Source organism: Garra rufa, chromosome 8 (assembly GCF_049309525.1).
Source record: "Garra rufa chromosome 8, GarRuf1.0, whole genome shotgun sequence".
Lineage (NCBI taxonomy): Eukaryota > Metazoa > Chordata > Actinopteri > Cypriniformes > Cyprinidae > Garra > Garra rufa.
Genome location: NC_133368.1, coordinates 22,340,419 through 22,357,391, shown reverse-complemented (window position 1 = coordinate 22,357,391; position 16,973 = coordinate 22,340,419). Strand labels below are relative to the sequence as shown.

Sequence of the window (16,973 nt, the reverse complement as noted above, 5' to 3'; positions counted from 1 at the left end):
TGCTCTTATCCAACTATATGACCGATGAAAGATATTTTTCCACAGAATGAAAGGCTCTGAAATCTCACCAGCAGCATTATTGTTCCTTCTGGCTGCTTTGCTTTTGTTCGACACAGTTTGATTCTAATACAGAGGTTTTATATTTTGTTAAATCAAGGCTCATTAGCGCAAGAGCGGAAATCTTTGGTTTTGTGGACTGTGTAGCGACTCTGGCTTTGGATCGCTAAACTCTACTCAGGGTTTGGCTTTGACTGATCTCTGGATCACTTTCCCATAGTTCCATCAAACCCAGAGCCGTGGTTTACCCTTGTGTTTCCCTGGATAGCCGATCCTCCTTTTAACAATTTGAAGAGAGGAAGCCTACACTTGTGTGGCACGCTGGTCGCCCACATTAGAAAAGTTATTCTGGCAGGGCTTTGGCCTGAGGTTTAGCAGAGAGATGAGCGTAGCCCTTCATAAACCCCCCATAATTGGGCTGGATGGGTATATTTGCAGCGAGTCTCACCACTGTGAAAGGGGAATTGGCAGAACTGATTATTTGAATCGAATTTTCCACAGGCCACCAGGCTTGTTTGCTCTTAAAAGTGGGTATTTAAGCATTTATATTTTATTATTTACTTTTATTAAACCTATTATGTGTAAGTGTTCAATTTTTAAGGAACTGGCTGTTATTCCCTATTCCCTCTAATAGTTTTCATATAAGAATTTGATGTGCGCTGACACACTTTATCACAAGAATTTACTTTATATGAATAATATATGAATGTATGGTATATAACACCTCTAAATTTCTAAATCATAATCAATCAATCAACAAGCAGTCGCTAAACTGTAGAAGCACGTTTCTGTTTCTGAATAAAAAATAAAAAAGGTAATTGTGACTTTTTATCTAATTTTTTCAGTTATGAGTTCACATCTTGTAATTCTGACTTTTTTTCTCAGATTTGTGAGATATAAACATGAAACTGTTATAGTCAGAATTGCAAGACATAAACTTGCAATTTTGATAAATAAAGTTTTGAGATTGCAAGAAAAAAGGTCAGAATTGCGAGAATTGCTTTTTTTCTCGGAATTGCAAGTTAAGTAAGAATTTTTAGATATAAACACGCAATTCTGAGAACATATCAGTCTTTTTTACCCTCAAAATTGGACTTTATAACTTGCAATTGCAAGTTTATATCTCACAATTCTGAGACAAAAGTCATAATTGCAAGTTTTTATCTTGCAGTTCTGACTTTATTTCTCACAATTGTGAGTTTATATCACAATTCTGGAGAACAATTTAGAATTGTGATTTTATATCATGCAATTCTGAGAAACAATTCAGAATTGTGACTTTATATCATGCAATTCTGAGAAAAAAGCCAGAATTATGAGATAAAAAGTCGCAATTGGCAGTTATATAGTCAGAATTGTGAGATATGAACTCACAATTCTAAACTTTTTTCTTAGAATTGCGAGTTTATATCTCCAATTTGTGATTTTTTTTCTCTTAATAGTGAGTTTATATCTCACAATTATGACTTTAACTCACATTTGTGTTTATATCTCACAATTCTGAGAAAAAAGTCAGAACTGTGAGATATAAATTCGTAATTGCGAGAAAAAATGCTGAATTGCGAGATACTCACATTTGCAAGAAAAAATGTCAATTGCAATTCAACAAAAGTCAGAATTATGAGATTTTAAAGAAGTTGCAATAACCTTTTTTTATTATATGGTGAAAATGGGCTTTCATACAAAGTGTTTGACAGACGGCTTGTTGGTTTTGTCAGGGGATTGTAATCACTAAATCAGAATTTCTGACAGGATTATGTGCATTGACTGTAAAGATCCTTTCTGCATCATTATGTCTGCATGATTTGGTTCTTGAGATGAATTCTGATATGCTAACTAATGAATGTTAAAACTTGCTTAAGTGATTTAAAGGAATTGTAGCAACCTTGTTTAGGCGCCTTGTTCAAGGACACAAAAGTTATAGATCCAGTGTCGCATATAGCTGGGACAGAACCTGTAACTGTTGTGTTGCATTGAAACCTAATAACTAAACTAAAATTTAATACATTTGAAGCATTCTGCTGTGGCAAGGTGATATTGTTATAGGTAGAGGTATCTGACACACTTAAGTCAGTGATTATGTCATTATATAGTCCCGAAACTATCTGTGCAAAATCATTAACACATAATGCTTTGATTAACGTCTCCTATTAAGGTCATTCTAAATTCCATGTAAAGGTTAAACATGTAAAAGTCTGTTTGTTCCTAGCCACCTGCTCCGAGACATTTAGCATTCAGGTATTCAGGTAAACAGGTGACTAGCGGAACTCTTTCATGTCTTAGATATTTTGCATAAGTCTAGGTTAAGGGTTAAGGACACTGATCAAGCTGTTGGAGTGTGAGGATTTGTTTGAAGAACAGAACGCTACACTCTTAAAAATATGTTGTTTTTGCAGTGATGCCATAGAAGAACCATTTTGGTTCCCCAACGAACCTTTCAGTGAAAAGTTTCTAAAAGAACCACTTTGAAGAACATTTTAAAAATCTAAAGAACCTTTTCTGCTTTTGAAAAGTGTTCAAGATGTTCAAGGTTCTTCATAGAACCATTGATGCCAATAAGGAACCTTTATTTTTAAGAGCGTAGAGACATCTTGTTGACATCTATTTTCTATGCACTGCATTTCAGACACATTTTGACCTTTTAAACACAGATGAGACGTACTTCAACAGATACTTTGACCCTCACACAGGGTCAGGGACTCAGGGTAAGACCTTTGACCCTAGATTTAACAGTTTAAGCAAAGAGTTGATTCAAAAGTGGAGCTGCTCATTGCCATCTGCTAATAAGCATGTTTGCTGTTTAAATATAGACCAGAGCACCCTGTGATTATTTTAGAGCGAGCGGCAAAAAGCAGGAAAGGGTGGGCTGCACGCTCTGTACATCTCAACCAGATGGTTGATCAAATCTAATTGAAATGATGTTATAACACGACATCAATACCACGATAGACCGCATTCATCAACATACCGGACGCCTAAGAGAATGCACACAGACGCTCAAGTTTCCTTTACATTGAAGCATTTCCCTACCCACCCACCAAGTGATTTTAACACTTGCTTGGGGGAAATAGTTTGTCGTTTTAGTCACCTGTGTTTTCATGGCAACCCCGTCGCCAAAATAATCCACCGCCCTGAAGATTCCTCAAATACTGTGCTGAGAGGTTTGAGTGGCGGTTTCTGGGTGTGAAAAGGGAGAGTATGCTTGAGTTTATATGTTTGTGCACATGTAGGTATGCGTCTGGGTTAGTCTAGAGTGAGTGAAAAGGGAGAGCGTGCATGTGCGTGTGTTTGTGTGACTGGAGTACATGTGCGGGGGAGGGGACTAGTGGCGTTGACACTCTCTGTCATGTTTTTGCACCGCCCCAAGGCCAAACTCCTGTTCTCACAGGTACCGTGACAGGTCAGTCAGTGACGTCCCTGCCTTCATTCTTTGCTCCTGTGGTATCACTTTTTATTTGCCACCTGCCTTCTTTCGTCTCCTCCCACTGCTTCAGCTCACTGGACTGAACTTTGGATGCAATGATTTCTGAACTGCGTGTGCCAGACAGCTCTCATATGACTTCTATCTCACAAGGTGGACACATATTCTCTGTCGACAGGACAACATCAGCCTCTTCTTGAAAGCCTGTGCAAAGCTTGGACTAAAAGAGGCCCAGCTTTTTCACCCAGGAGACCTGCAAGACTTATCCACACGTGTGACTGTCAAGTAAGTTTTGCTTTTCTCAACTTACAATGTTCGGTAATACGCTTGACTCTTCGCCAATGTGAAAATAGCAGCGTTTAAGAGACAGAATGAGTCCAACCACTGTTTATGGCTCACTGGATGGTGATTTTGGTAGATCTTATTGTCCTCTGGTCTCATATCCACATACTTTTGTAAAACAGGCTTGTATTACCAAGGCAGTTATTTAAATTCAATATACAAAGCTCAAAGTGAATGACTATTTTTAATACACTTACGGGACGTGTTGTGGTTGTTGACATAACAGCTTTGTAACATTTATCATACAATCATGTTTGAGCTTGTTTTTGCTCGCGAAAGTGAATTGAATATTAAATGAAAGTCATGAATTAGTTATGGCCTTTTGTCAAGTGAAAAAAATGAAAGTTAGCCAAGAGCCAATAAATCAACCAGAGTAGAGGTGAGTCGCAATGAAACCATAATCTGATCTTAAAACGGCAGAATCGCCCTCATCTGTGAAGCATAAACTCCTACTATCGCTGAAACACAAGCTGACAGTTGATGTGTAATGCAAGATGAAGAGAGATTAAGGACTTTCTACGTGTGCGCTATGGGTGTTTTTGCCACTCGCAGGTGTTTATGTCAACTGCTAGCTGTAATCATGCTATATTGTTGAAGTTTCAGTGTTTTGGCTCAGCCCATACCTGTGACCAGGGTGGAAAAACATGGCATGTTGATCAACCTGTTCATATTCTCACAGGTGTGTCTTGTATATGTTACGTCGTGAGATCTGTCAGAACAGCTCTGACATGTTCATCACCGTAATAGCACTTTGATATTTGCAAACAAAAACACAAAAATACCACGCTAGATCAACTAGAAAATCTGTTATTCAGGTTCAACAGTTCAGAAAAACTAATAATTCTGTCATCATTTACTTACCCTCATGTCATTCTATTAAACAAAAACGGAGAATAATGTGCTAGTTGTTGTTTTTCTTTCCATGTGGTTACAGTGAATGAGAACTAAAGCTTTCATGTTTCCAAAAAGACCAGTAAAAGGACCATAAATGTAGTTTGCTTGACTTGTGCACTATTTTCCAAGTCTTGCGAAGTTATATGATAGCTGTGACTATAACAGATCTGTCATTGTCTGACAATCCTCTCCATCAGTGAGTTGATCTTGAAAATGGATTTGTTCAATTTGTGAATGAATCACTCAGACAGTTTTAGAACCTGATTCATCAGTTTCACTGAAAACATTCATTCATGAATTGAGAGACACTACTACTCTCTTAAGCTCTTCCAAGGATAATATATCGAATATCTTGTTTTTCAGTCAGTAACGACTTAAATTTAGTCAATTTATAGAGAAATGCACCACACAAGGCACAGTCTGAATCACATTAATCCTAACTTTATGGTGCTTATTTGTCATTTTGGAGCTTGGCGGCCTCAGCTTCCATTAGTTTAAAAAAGAGTTAATGATAATTCTTCAAAAAAAAGTAAACTCATGTGTTTTAAATAAGAAAAAACTGACCATTTATGAGTAAACTATTTATTTTACTGTCTGTCTGTGATCGATTGTGATCATGTCTCTTTGTTTTCTGATAGTTGATCCTTTTGTGAACTGCTTCATTTGACTAAGGTGTGTTCCGCTCTGGCTTGAACTGGTCAGGCAGAAATTATTAGTGTGTTTGGAGCATTGTGACCTATCAAAGCTATATCACGTCACAAACAAATTAGTAATGATTCAAATATGTAAAATTAGCTTGCCCATGTTGATAAGGCTGCTTTGAATATGCCAAGGGAGGACTGGGCGTTTCTGCCCGTCCTGTCATTGTTACCTCAGCAGAAGTGACAGCCCTGGCCGACGCTGAGATTAAACAAAGCGAGCCTGGCTGCATGACGGTTACCACGCCACACCCTCACTGTCTTGGCAACAACAGGACTCGTCCAAGCCCTATAGGCTGTAATTATAATCACTTACTCCACTTGTATATGTCTGAGGGTGTGTGTGAGCGTAAAGTGAGCGTGAAGTGAGGGTTTATCTGTGTCCACTGACAGCCATTTGGCGGAAGAGTTCCAGGGGTCCTAATTTTAGAATTGAAAGGTCAGTTTTTGACACTAGATGAAGTGCAGCAGTGATATGATAGTTTGTTTTCTTCTACATTCTCCTGGTGTAACTTTACATTCTTCAGGAGCATGTTTGTGTTTACATCCAGAACTCTACTGTTTTGGCGTGTGTTCTCTGTTGTGGGTTTGTGTTGGCCGTGTGGTTTGCATATACTAACTGTAAGCTGGTCAAGTATTAGACTAGACCCGCTCAACACTGTCCGGCAGTGATATTTGGTAAGTTTTTGTACCCGACTCTTGCCAAAACATTTGAGCAAATGCCATGCATTTTTTTTGTGTTTTGAAGCGATGCTACTTTCCTGTTTCAATGCTCTCTCAACAACTGCTAATACAGCCTGGGTCAACTTTTTGCAATGCGAGGGCATAGTTTGCATGCTACATTAAAGTCTAAGATCTCTCACACTGATCTGCGGTTTATAGCCCTTGTGGAGTTTGACGCAGAGTGTTCATAGTCACACAGAAGGCAACGTGAGGAGATATTGCAGCTTATTGCCAACAGGACTGAGATAAGCGGGGCCTGCATTTATTATTACTCATCAGGCCATGAAAAGCAAGTGTCTCAGAGAGGGAAACAACTCTAGGTCATCTGTCCCTCAGGCAGACTTTTCCAGCATGACAGCTGTTCATTTCATGGCCTGTTTATGTCTGCAAATAAACATGTTAGCAGTGCTCAATATACACTTCCGATCAAACACTTTCCTGTTTGGGGTTAGTTTATGTATATAAAAGTTGAATTGCTAAAATATAATTTATTTTATTGTATTTTAAATGCTGTGGTAAAGTGAACAAAAAGTTCATTATAGGGTACAATGGGGCAAAAGGTGCCTTTGATATTATTTTCCTGCCTAGATGGCAGAAAAATGTGGCGTAGCACTTTCCAAAACATCCGCTTTTCAAGATACACGTGCAAATGTGGCTGATCCTTGACGCGATCATGGGCAGCAGCGCACAGTCAATTCTGTGCTTACTTGATCTAACGTTTGATGTTATTTTAGGTAAAAAGTGACCGTGCTGTTGGGGCTAGAGGCACAATGATTAACATGACAATTTATAGAAGGCTGACTTTTCTATTTGTTAACATGACATTGCTAGATTCAGATGGTACTAAATATCATATATTATGTTGGGTGTCCATCTTAAAGATAATCACCATGTTTAGAATGAAACCATCATATTTAAAACATGCTATTAATCATATCATATTAAAAATATAATTTGTTGTTACTACTGTAAATCTATATTAAATTTCCATGGGATCTCATTCAATGCTTTCAGAATCTTTACATTTTAAAATGATTTGTGTATATGTTTCATATTAAAATAATTTAATGACAGTATATTTATTGAACAAAATTAATTATTCTATTTATTTAAAAAAAGGCAAGAAATAGTAATTTGTAAACTGATTGTTTTTAACAAGTATTAACTTAGACATTATTTAAAAAAAACAAAAAAAACATTATTTTAGCTAAAGCCTTTTATCCCATGCTGGTGAGCCTTTTACCCCCCTTATCACCTCATACATTTATAAGATTTTTAAACAAAATAGACAACTTGTATGATTTATTTTCACACAAAATCTGTTATTTCATAAATGTTTAATATAAACGTATATATTTCTCTGCAATCGTACACTGTGGGCGCAGCGAAAAGCACATTTATCTTAGGGTGTGCCTTTAGCCCCATTGTACCATACAATCAAAATTATTTACATTAATTATGCAAATTATACCAGTCACCAGTGCGTAGTTATTATTTTTAATTTCAGTTTTAGTTATTTTACTACATCAAGTTAACCTCAATGGAAATTAGACATGTTGCCTTGCCTAAAAAGTTTTTAATACTTTATTTCAAGTAACATTTGTGACCCTGGACCAGTCATAATACAATGCAGTGTATGTGTCAAAATGATCGATTATTTTTTTATGCCAAAAATCATTAGGATATTAAGTAGAGATCATGTTCCATGAAAATATTTTGTAAATTTCTAAAATTGCTAAGAACTTAATTTGGATTTTTTTTTTTTCAAAATGTATCTCAGCTGAATAGTGTCCTATCCACTGATCTATAATAGAGAACTGGATTGCTCATGACGTCATAAAAGTGAAGCCACCGCGCCGCCATATTAGTATTCCCTACTATTCGCATACATTCCATTGAATGAATAGGAGATCATACGATTTCATTGAGAAAACATCACATAACAAGTCAGCGTTTTTATATCTGAAGTCTCACTGTGCATTTTTACAACGCAAACGTCCTAAGCATGTAAACGGTTATTTGTTTATTGTCGGGAATTCCCTCTGCTTATTAAAAATGTACGTTCATAAAGCCTACATTACAGTCATGTACATCAGATAAGCATAAACATCGGGCGTTCAACATATGTTTACAAAAGAAAATGTGCTCATAAATCTGAATAATCACTGTTTATGTCATTTTGTTGTATTTATTCGTACAGTAGGCTAACTGCATGTTTCAACAATACTTTTGTTATTAATTCGTTTATTGTATGTTATATTATTATATATTCATTAATAACATTATTAATTTTGAAGCAGGTAATGATTTGTTCGTTAAATTAATAATTAATTCAACATATATACGCAGCATTTTACTCACATGGAAACAGTAATGTTAGTAAATCATTACAGAATTTGGTGATTTGAAGAGACTGAAATAGATGCTGCTCATTAAAAAAAAACGCACCATACCGCGCTGACTACTTAAAGACATTAAGCTTTATTTCAAAGATTTTAATTTATAGTACAAGAGCAATATTGTACAATCGAAACAATTTCAGGTAGGCTACTAATACCATATACACGGTTTTGTTTATAATTTCCTGCATAATTGGGTACATAAATATATTTTCGTTTTGGTTCAGTTAACTCACCTGTGTCTGCAAGTGCGCGGCTGACACACCCACCTAAACGATTTCAATATATATCGCTTATCCAGCCCGAAAAGACCATAAACATTCCAGATAACATCTTAAGTATAATTTATTTACATACACATATCCTCAAAACTAATGATGTGTGAATGAAACGCTTCAAATCGGGTGATTTTAGGTCAGTGGTTTACATGCGAATTCAATGGCGCACTCTGCCGGTAGGGAATAGTAAGATGGCGGATCGAACACTTCCGGTGGCTTCACTGCCTAACGGCATTTTAGAACGCAATGAGCAATCCAGTCATTATATAGATCAGTGGTCCTATCCTAACAGACTCAAAAATTAACTTAAATGATGATGAACAGGATTCTGGAAAACTGTTTTCATGACTGTTTTGTCCTGCTACTGGTGGTGCTGCGTAAATGTCGGATGTATTGAACATACAGACATGGATCTTTTTTTATAAATAGGTATTCTTAGATTAAAAATGTATCATCAAATGGACAAACATTTGATGGTATAGCTATGACTAGTAGGGTTGTACCAATCAGACGATAGTATCATGTATCGACGATAGTTAGAGATATCACCAGTTGCTGATGCCTTTGACGATAGCAAGACGATTATTATTATTATCCATCAAAAAGGCGCCTAACTTTAGCGATGCAGCGCAGAGAGTCGCTTCTAGGATGCTTCAGAAACTTGCCGTGATATAAACACACATAGAGTGGCCACGTCGTCGCCTTAACGCGCCGTATGGGTAAGAGATTTATTCATCATACAGTAGATAGATAAACTGATTATAACGGGAGTGTTTTTTAAAGTGCACTTCGCACTAGACAAGGCTACACTAGTTAGTGATGAAGTTCTTTGATAATGTAAATGTTCTTTGCTTGTTATTTGTAGCTGCTTTTTAAGATGATGTAAGGATTATATTATCCAGCATTGCACAGCCATTAGGATAAAGGTAGTAAAATGTGGTTTAGGCTGAATTAAATACATATATCAGAATCCGTCTGTATATAGGAAACATAAACATTCACCTCACCTCAGTAACATCTATATGCGTTAACTAGAATTACGATGCAATAAAATGACGCTAAACATACCACGTGAATTACATGGGCACCGTTTCTCCTCATTCTATATGAACTGAACTACAACATGAACTGATGACAACAATCAGACATACAGCGGTAACATTATTGCAATATGACGGGTATAGATACATTCATTTACATTCAAGCACGCACATTTACTACTCACTGAAGATAGCAGAGAATCAAACCGAAAGTAAACTTGAACTTCTCCGGCAAAACTACAGTCAGCGCTCTGTACACGCACAACTGCGTCTTACAAAACCAATAAGGAATTTAGTACATAGAGATTATCAAATAAATTAGCACGATAGTATCGTGTATCGGCGATCTCACAGGCTGACGATAGGATGATGTGAAAATTGAGCATATCGCCCAACACTAATGACTAGTGGTGAATCATGGTTCAGAAGGTTTGATAACTTGCCTTTTTGTTGCTGGGTGAACTTTGTCTCTGCTTTTTATTATTGTCTTCGCCAGTGAATGTATTGCCATGTTACTAGCGATTACATAAAGTTAATGATAAAGAATTATAACTCTTCCTGCATTCCAGTAGTTTATAGTGGTGTGCATTTTAGTGGTTTAGAGTGTTGATAAAGCCTCACATTTTGATTTCAGACATCAGAATCAGAATCATGGACATGGACAATCATCAGTCACTGACTTTAAGAGAAGTCATACATAGCATAACAGAAATGTGATCACAAATGTTTCAGAGGTTGTGTAGCATTACCAATATTGTTATTGTTAACCGCAGATATTATCATCTTATGCTCCAGTGCCGAACTGATTCCCAGATAAACCATTTCTCTTCTCTTAGTATATACAGATGCTTTGTTTGAGGTTGGCCACTGGATATTTTTAGCTGTATTTAAGTGGGAAAATATTGGAAAATGGACGTGCTGAGTTTAGTATTCTTTTTTATTAGATTTAAATATCCCAGCAAGCAATAGTCGTCATTTCACCATCTGGGTTAACTATAAACCCGATATAGTCCGGCTATGTGTAACCCACTTCCAGCCCAAATAATCTTGAATTTGGTTGCATGCCATTTTTTGGCAAAATAACTAGTTAGATGTGTGATATTCCATCCTGTAAGCAAACTCAGCAGCGTTTACAAGGTTTTATGGTTTAATTTTTGTAATTTTAATTTGTCATTTTTAAATTGGTGACTAGTCTAATACTGGGATATTTGTAGACGTCTATTAAATTTTCACTGACAGCCCAAATACAAATTTGTTTTAGCCTAGACGTCTGGGCTGTGTTTTCACGGCTAATAGACGTCTTTTAGACCAAAAAATGCTTGCTGGGATACTACCCTTCAAAAGTTTAGAGTCAGTATAGTTTTTTTTAAGTAAAAAAAGACTGAATAGGACAGTAAAGACATTTATAATGTTGCAAATAAACGCTGTTCTTTTGCAGTTTCAATTCATAAAACCAAACTTGGAAAGAATATTGCTGAAATGTTAAGCAGCATAGATTTTGATAATAATAAAAAAATGTTTCTTGAGTACCAAATCAGCATAGATTTATTTCTGAAGGATCATGTGACACTGAATACTAGAGTAATGGCTGCTGAAAGTGTGACATTACAGGATTAAATTAGATTTTAAAATATATTAAAGTAATAAAAATGTTATTTTAAATTATAATACATAACTGCAGCCTCAGTAAGCATAAGAGACTTCTTTAAAAATCAATATTGTAAGTCCGTTTAGACCAGTAAATAAGTACTTTTGGTGCACTATTGTATGCTGAAAGTGTGAAGACCCTTTTAGATTCACTGTGTTGTGAATTGTAATGTAACATTTTCATTAGAAGAATTGTGAGAGAATGAATAAGTTATTTTTTCAATGGCGTGTGGCACTGGATGGCATCGGTGGTGTCTGTGACAGGGACACTGGCTCTCACTGTGAATTGCTCAGTTGTCCACGTCGTAAGCGGACAAACAAGAGCTGCGTGTGTTCGACGGGCTCATCAGACTAGTGCAAATGATATCTTTATAATGTTTACTTGTGGATTATAGCTGGTGATTTGGATAAGAATGTAACAAGTCTTTTGGGGACATCAAATCTGTCACAGCTGATGCTTCCATTGAAATGTTTATGTTGTATCATAGGGGTGTGAGTGAATTCTTTATAGAAAAAAGAAGTAAAGACACAAAGAATGATTGATGCAATCTGACATGACTCATTATTAGCATTTGTTCATTAAACCAGGAACATTCTTTAGCTGCTGAATGTTACAGAACTGGGCTGTGAGGTCTTAATATCCCAGCTATGCACACACACACCCACTAGTATTAGGCTTTGTAAATAAGGGGTGTTGATGTGTCACAAACCTGCCCGATCATTGTCACTGCGTCATTATATTGCATTACCCAAAAGGGACTGGCAGGTTTGTACCACATTTTTATAGACGTGAATCATTTTCATACTGAAGACGGAAATACGACTCGAAAATTCCAGAAATATGCTTTGGATATTGTGTAACTAAGGGTTGGACTTTGTCCATGTGTAAGTATTTTAGATTATGCGTAGGCAATATCCTATCTCTGTTATAGACTATCCTACTTTTTCACTCACAGCCTCTGTGGTTTGGACATTGTTTAGAGTGAAAAAGCAAAGTACCATTAAGAAACCTCCATTGTGTTCTACTTTGTAACGACACAATAATCACACATACAGAAATGGTTAGGTTTCTAAACAGAGACACATCCTAAATGTCATCGTGACTTTCCCACGGACAAGTACGGCTCTTGTTTATGACATTGGCTCTATCTTCAGGCCTCAAAAAACAGCCTTTGGTGAATACAGCTTAGATTCTGAGTTCTGACACACAAGTATTTTAAAAAGCAGCAGGTTGAATTTGTCTGTTGTGAGAATGTAACAGTGCATACATTATATTCTCACAAACAGTCATTAGTGCTAAACATTTCTTTTGCCTTGGGAACAGATGGGTGATTATAAGCAATTTAACGCAGTCTTGTACTTGTTTAGACACATTAGTTCAAAGCATTTAAGTCTGTTGTGTGAATAGGGACCCCATTGAAAAGCATTTGTCGTCTGATTATGTCTGACAGTGTTTTGAGTAGAAAAATGAGCTGTTGCAAATGGAATGTTCCAGCCGGAGTTCTCTTACTAAAGGATGGAGAATTAAGAGTGGCAAGAGCGGCTGTTATGTTTTGATTTTTTTTTACATAACCCATTGTTAACAGCTTTCAAACTGTCAATATACTGGTCACTCTTAATATATTGATATAATGAATTAGAACAAGCTGTCAAGCCCTGAAATAATAAAAAAAACACCAAAACAAGGTATTAGAAAAGGTGTCTACTCATGTACGTCTTTGTGAAGACGGAACCAAAATGTATTTAGCATTACTGACTACTTTTATGATGCTTTTATTGTTTTATGGTGTGTTTGCATTCTCTTTAATGTTTGAAAAGTTTAGTCACTTTAATTGCAAAAAAATTGATAACATTTTTCAAAAAATCTTCCTCAGATGACAGGAAGTCATATGAGTTCAAGACAACATGAGAGAGGGATGGTTGACCTAAAAAAGAAAAGTCTGTCATTTATTATTCACCCTCATGTCGTTCCAAACCCATAAGATCTTTGTTCATCTTCGGAACAAAAATTAGGATGTTTTTGATGAAATCCGAGAGCTTTCTAACCCTGCGTAGACAGCAACATAACTGAAATGTTCCCAAGGACACTGTTAAAACTGTAATTTTACAAACTTTCTCTTTTGTTTTTCTTTCTCTTTAATCAGATTGTATCAGAAATGCAGATTTTGCAGATTTAGCTTTCCCTTTCGAATATCCATTAGATAGAATCTTTTTTTTCATAAAGGATTTGCTGATAAATAAATGCTTCTGATTCATGTGAGAGAACAGCTGATCACATGAAACCAAAATACACCCTTGAGGTTCCCTATTTTTTCTCACCCCAACAAAGAGTCCTTTGGATTTTTCAGGGCTCATGAATTATCATTAGCTAACAAGCGTTTAAGGTAGAATGTTCTGGATATTTTTTTTTCCAGCAGCTTTGTAAATGTGGACTTTGTTCCGATGTCAGGCACATACCTTTTTTTTATCCTCATACGACTTTTATTGGAGCAATAAATTGTTGTTATCGGGAGCAGTGAACGCCTTCATTCAGCTAGTTGAACATGTCATACAGGTTCACCAGCTTGAAAAACACACAGCATAATCGCTCTCTAACCACTCAGCTGTTGAACTCTGTAGGTTGTGTCATAAATCTTGCATCATGGCTGTTACAGCTAAATTGCATTGTATTCCCTTTGAGAGTGTATTGTTAGTACGGAATGTCCTCTATAGATGTTGTGTCATTATAGACTGTCAGGATGGTATGTACCTACAGTGCAGGCACTCCCAGTGTCATTAAACGCTCTGGGCAGTCCAATTACTAAAATGCATGGCCCAGACATGCGCTTCTGTACAATTGTATAACCTATATATATACGGAATTGCATTTAAAAGTTGCAGGTATATACTGTAAATACTTTTTTTTTTTTTTTTTGCAAGAAACATTCACATAGCAAATGGCTTAAGTATTACATAATCTGTTTGATCAAAACATCAGAGAAGGAAATACCTCACAGCAACAGGATGTCAAGGTTCTTAGGTTCAAAATTCCATTGAGGTGGTATTTTTATAGTGATTCTATTTGGTCTTAACCTGACAGTGCTCATAAATAACCTGTCAAGGACAAGAGAGTGAGTGTTTAATTATTTCTATTGCATTTCTGAAATAAAATATATACTGTCAGTTTATTTTAATAGGGTTGTTTGGCTGTTGTTTGAGTTGAGCATGTTTCCAGTGCATATCCTTTTGTATAGAGCTGGCCTGATGGGATTGTGCTTTCACCTTCTAGCTCATTCACCAGGGCACACAGAGACCCAAAACATGCCCACTGTTTTTTATTGTCTTTTTCCCAGGCTGTGAGTGATTAACCAAACACCTCTTCTCTTCTACAGGCGCCAGGAGAGCAGCAGGAGGCTCAAAAATGTAAGTGCTAATGCTGAATTATTTGGGTCAATCATGTTTATCTCCTAATTTGTTAATTTAAAATATGCTGTGAGCTTTGGGAGTCTGGCTTCATTCCTGCAGTGCCAAATGAAATGCTCACTTTACAGCTTCCACATTGTGGTTTGTGGTTGTCTGTTTATCTCTTAAAGTAGCTCAGTGGCAGTATATCATAGTTACATTTCAACAGGCTTTATATAAAACTCAAATACGATGCTCAAGACATCCCTCACCTCTCTAGAGAAGAAATGCAATGCAAAAGATCGGGGTCATTATTATTTTATGCTCACCAAGGCTGCATTTTTTAACCAAAAAAGACTGTAATCTTGTGAAATAAAATAGCTGTTTTTGTTAATAGCTATTTTCATATAACGTAATTTATTCCTGTGATGCAAAGCTGAATTTTTAGCAGCCATTACTCCAGTCTTCAGAAATCATTCTAATATGCTGTTGGTGTTCAAGAAACATTTATCATTATCATCACAGTCGAAAATGGTTGTGCTCTGTAATATTTTTTGTGGAAACCATGATTTTTTATGAATTCTTTGATGAATAGAAGGTTCAAAGGAACAGCATTTGTTTGAAATTGTTTTAAAATTATTTATATTTTTTGTGATTATAATAATTTTTTGCATCAATAAAATAAAAAAAAGTCTTAACTGTCACTTTTCATCATTTAAAAAAAAAAAATCATGATCCCAAACTTTTGAATGGTGTATATTCTTGAAATATTTAAAACTATTGAAATATCAGTCAAATATCAGTGAACTAACTTTATTTATGCTTTAAAATGAACATGGCTCAAGAAAGGAAACGGCTCAAAAAGCAACTTTTCAATTCAAGTCCAGTCACCTTTATTTTATGTAGCACTTTTAACAATACAGATTGTGTCAAAGCAGTTTTATAGTATTTAATAAGAAAATAGTGTGTGGATAATACAAAAGGACACATTATTTTTCAGATAAAGTCAGTTCATCGTTGATCGAGTGATTCAAAACTTTTAACTAAATGTAAAAAGTAGCCTAATATTTTTGAGCCCGGTAAAAATAATGGCTTTAAATCTTACAACGTGATTTAACTAGTTTTGTTGATATCTCGGCATGCAGCCAGGGATGAATTGTATCTTTGTTGCAATCTTTTGTTGTTCTAATACAGTTGATTTGTGTCCTAGGTTCTGATCACCATATATTGGTTGGGCAGAAAGGCACATGCTGATCCTTTTTATAATGGACCTTACCTAAAACTAAAGGCTTTCGAGGGATTACTTGGCACAGCACTATATAAGGTAAGATATGTATTGACATGCAGTATTTGACTGTAGTATTTACTTTTAGATGTTAAATTGTAGCGCTTGAATACCGTGGATTCTTCCAGATCAGCTGACCGTGTAAATCGCATATTGTATCCATTTTGGTATTTAAAATATCTGCCAAAGAATGCAGCATACTGGTCTCATGGTTAAACATTGAAGAAAACAGTTGGCCAAAAGTAATTAATTGCTTTGATATTGACTTTTCTTATGTATGGAAAAAAAAACATTTATTGGAATTTGAATGGAATTTTACCATGCGTATTATATTTTTTAAGAAGTGCCAACAAAATATTTCTTGTCATTAAACCTGCCATTTAAATTTAATACACTTATATAATATACTGTAATACACACCCATATCAGAACATGAGTTTGAACACTTATGCTTCAGTGGCATGACTTACGATGGAAGAGACTTCGTTTATGCACTGATGGAGGCTGTATGCTGTGTTTGTTGTTTGTGTTTTTCCCTTGTGCACGCTGTGTGTTGGTCTCTCACACTCACACCCTTGTGCTCGACAGGCACTAGAGGATTGCACATCACTGCGGGGCAGTGTTCGAAACAGCTCTTGTAGAGATAGCTGGTACTCAGAGAAAGAAGAGCTCTTTCCCTTACGGGCCGGACACAGGAGAGAAGACTCTCTAGACAGCCTCGACTCACTGGGCTCCAGAACTTACAGCACATCATCAGACGCTACACTCAAAGGCGGCAGCGAGGGTAAGACTCTTCAATCTCTTAAGT

General features: G+C 36.2%; 1 protein-coding gene across 8 annotated transcripts in view; it reads left to right on the top strand.

The window, feature by feature from the left end:
- The window catches only part of lmo7a (LIM domain 7a), a 65,811-nt gene that overhangs the window by 15,682 nt on the left and 33,156 nt on the right, over positions 1-16,973 (top strand). For all 8 annotated transcript variants that reach the window (XM_073846070.1, XM_073846069.1, XM_073846068.1 and 5 more), the window contains exons 4-7: positions 3,657-3,763; positions 14,871-14,901; positions 16,091-16,204; positions 16,754-16,949. In XM_073846070.1, the coding sequence (XP_073702171.1) occupies positions 3,657-3,763; positions 14,871-14,901; positions 16,091-16,204; positions 16,754-16,949 (448 nt within the window). The remainder of the gene's footprint in view (positions 1-3,656; positions 3,764-14,870; positions 14,902-16,090; positions 16,205-16,753; positions 16,950-16,973) is intronic.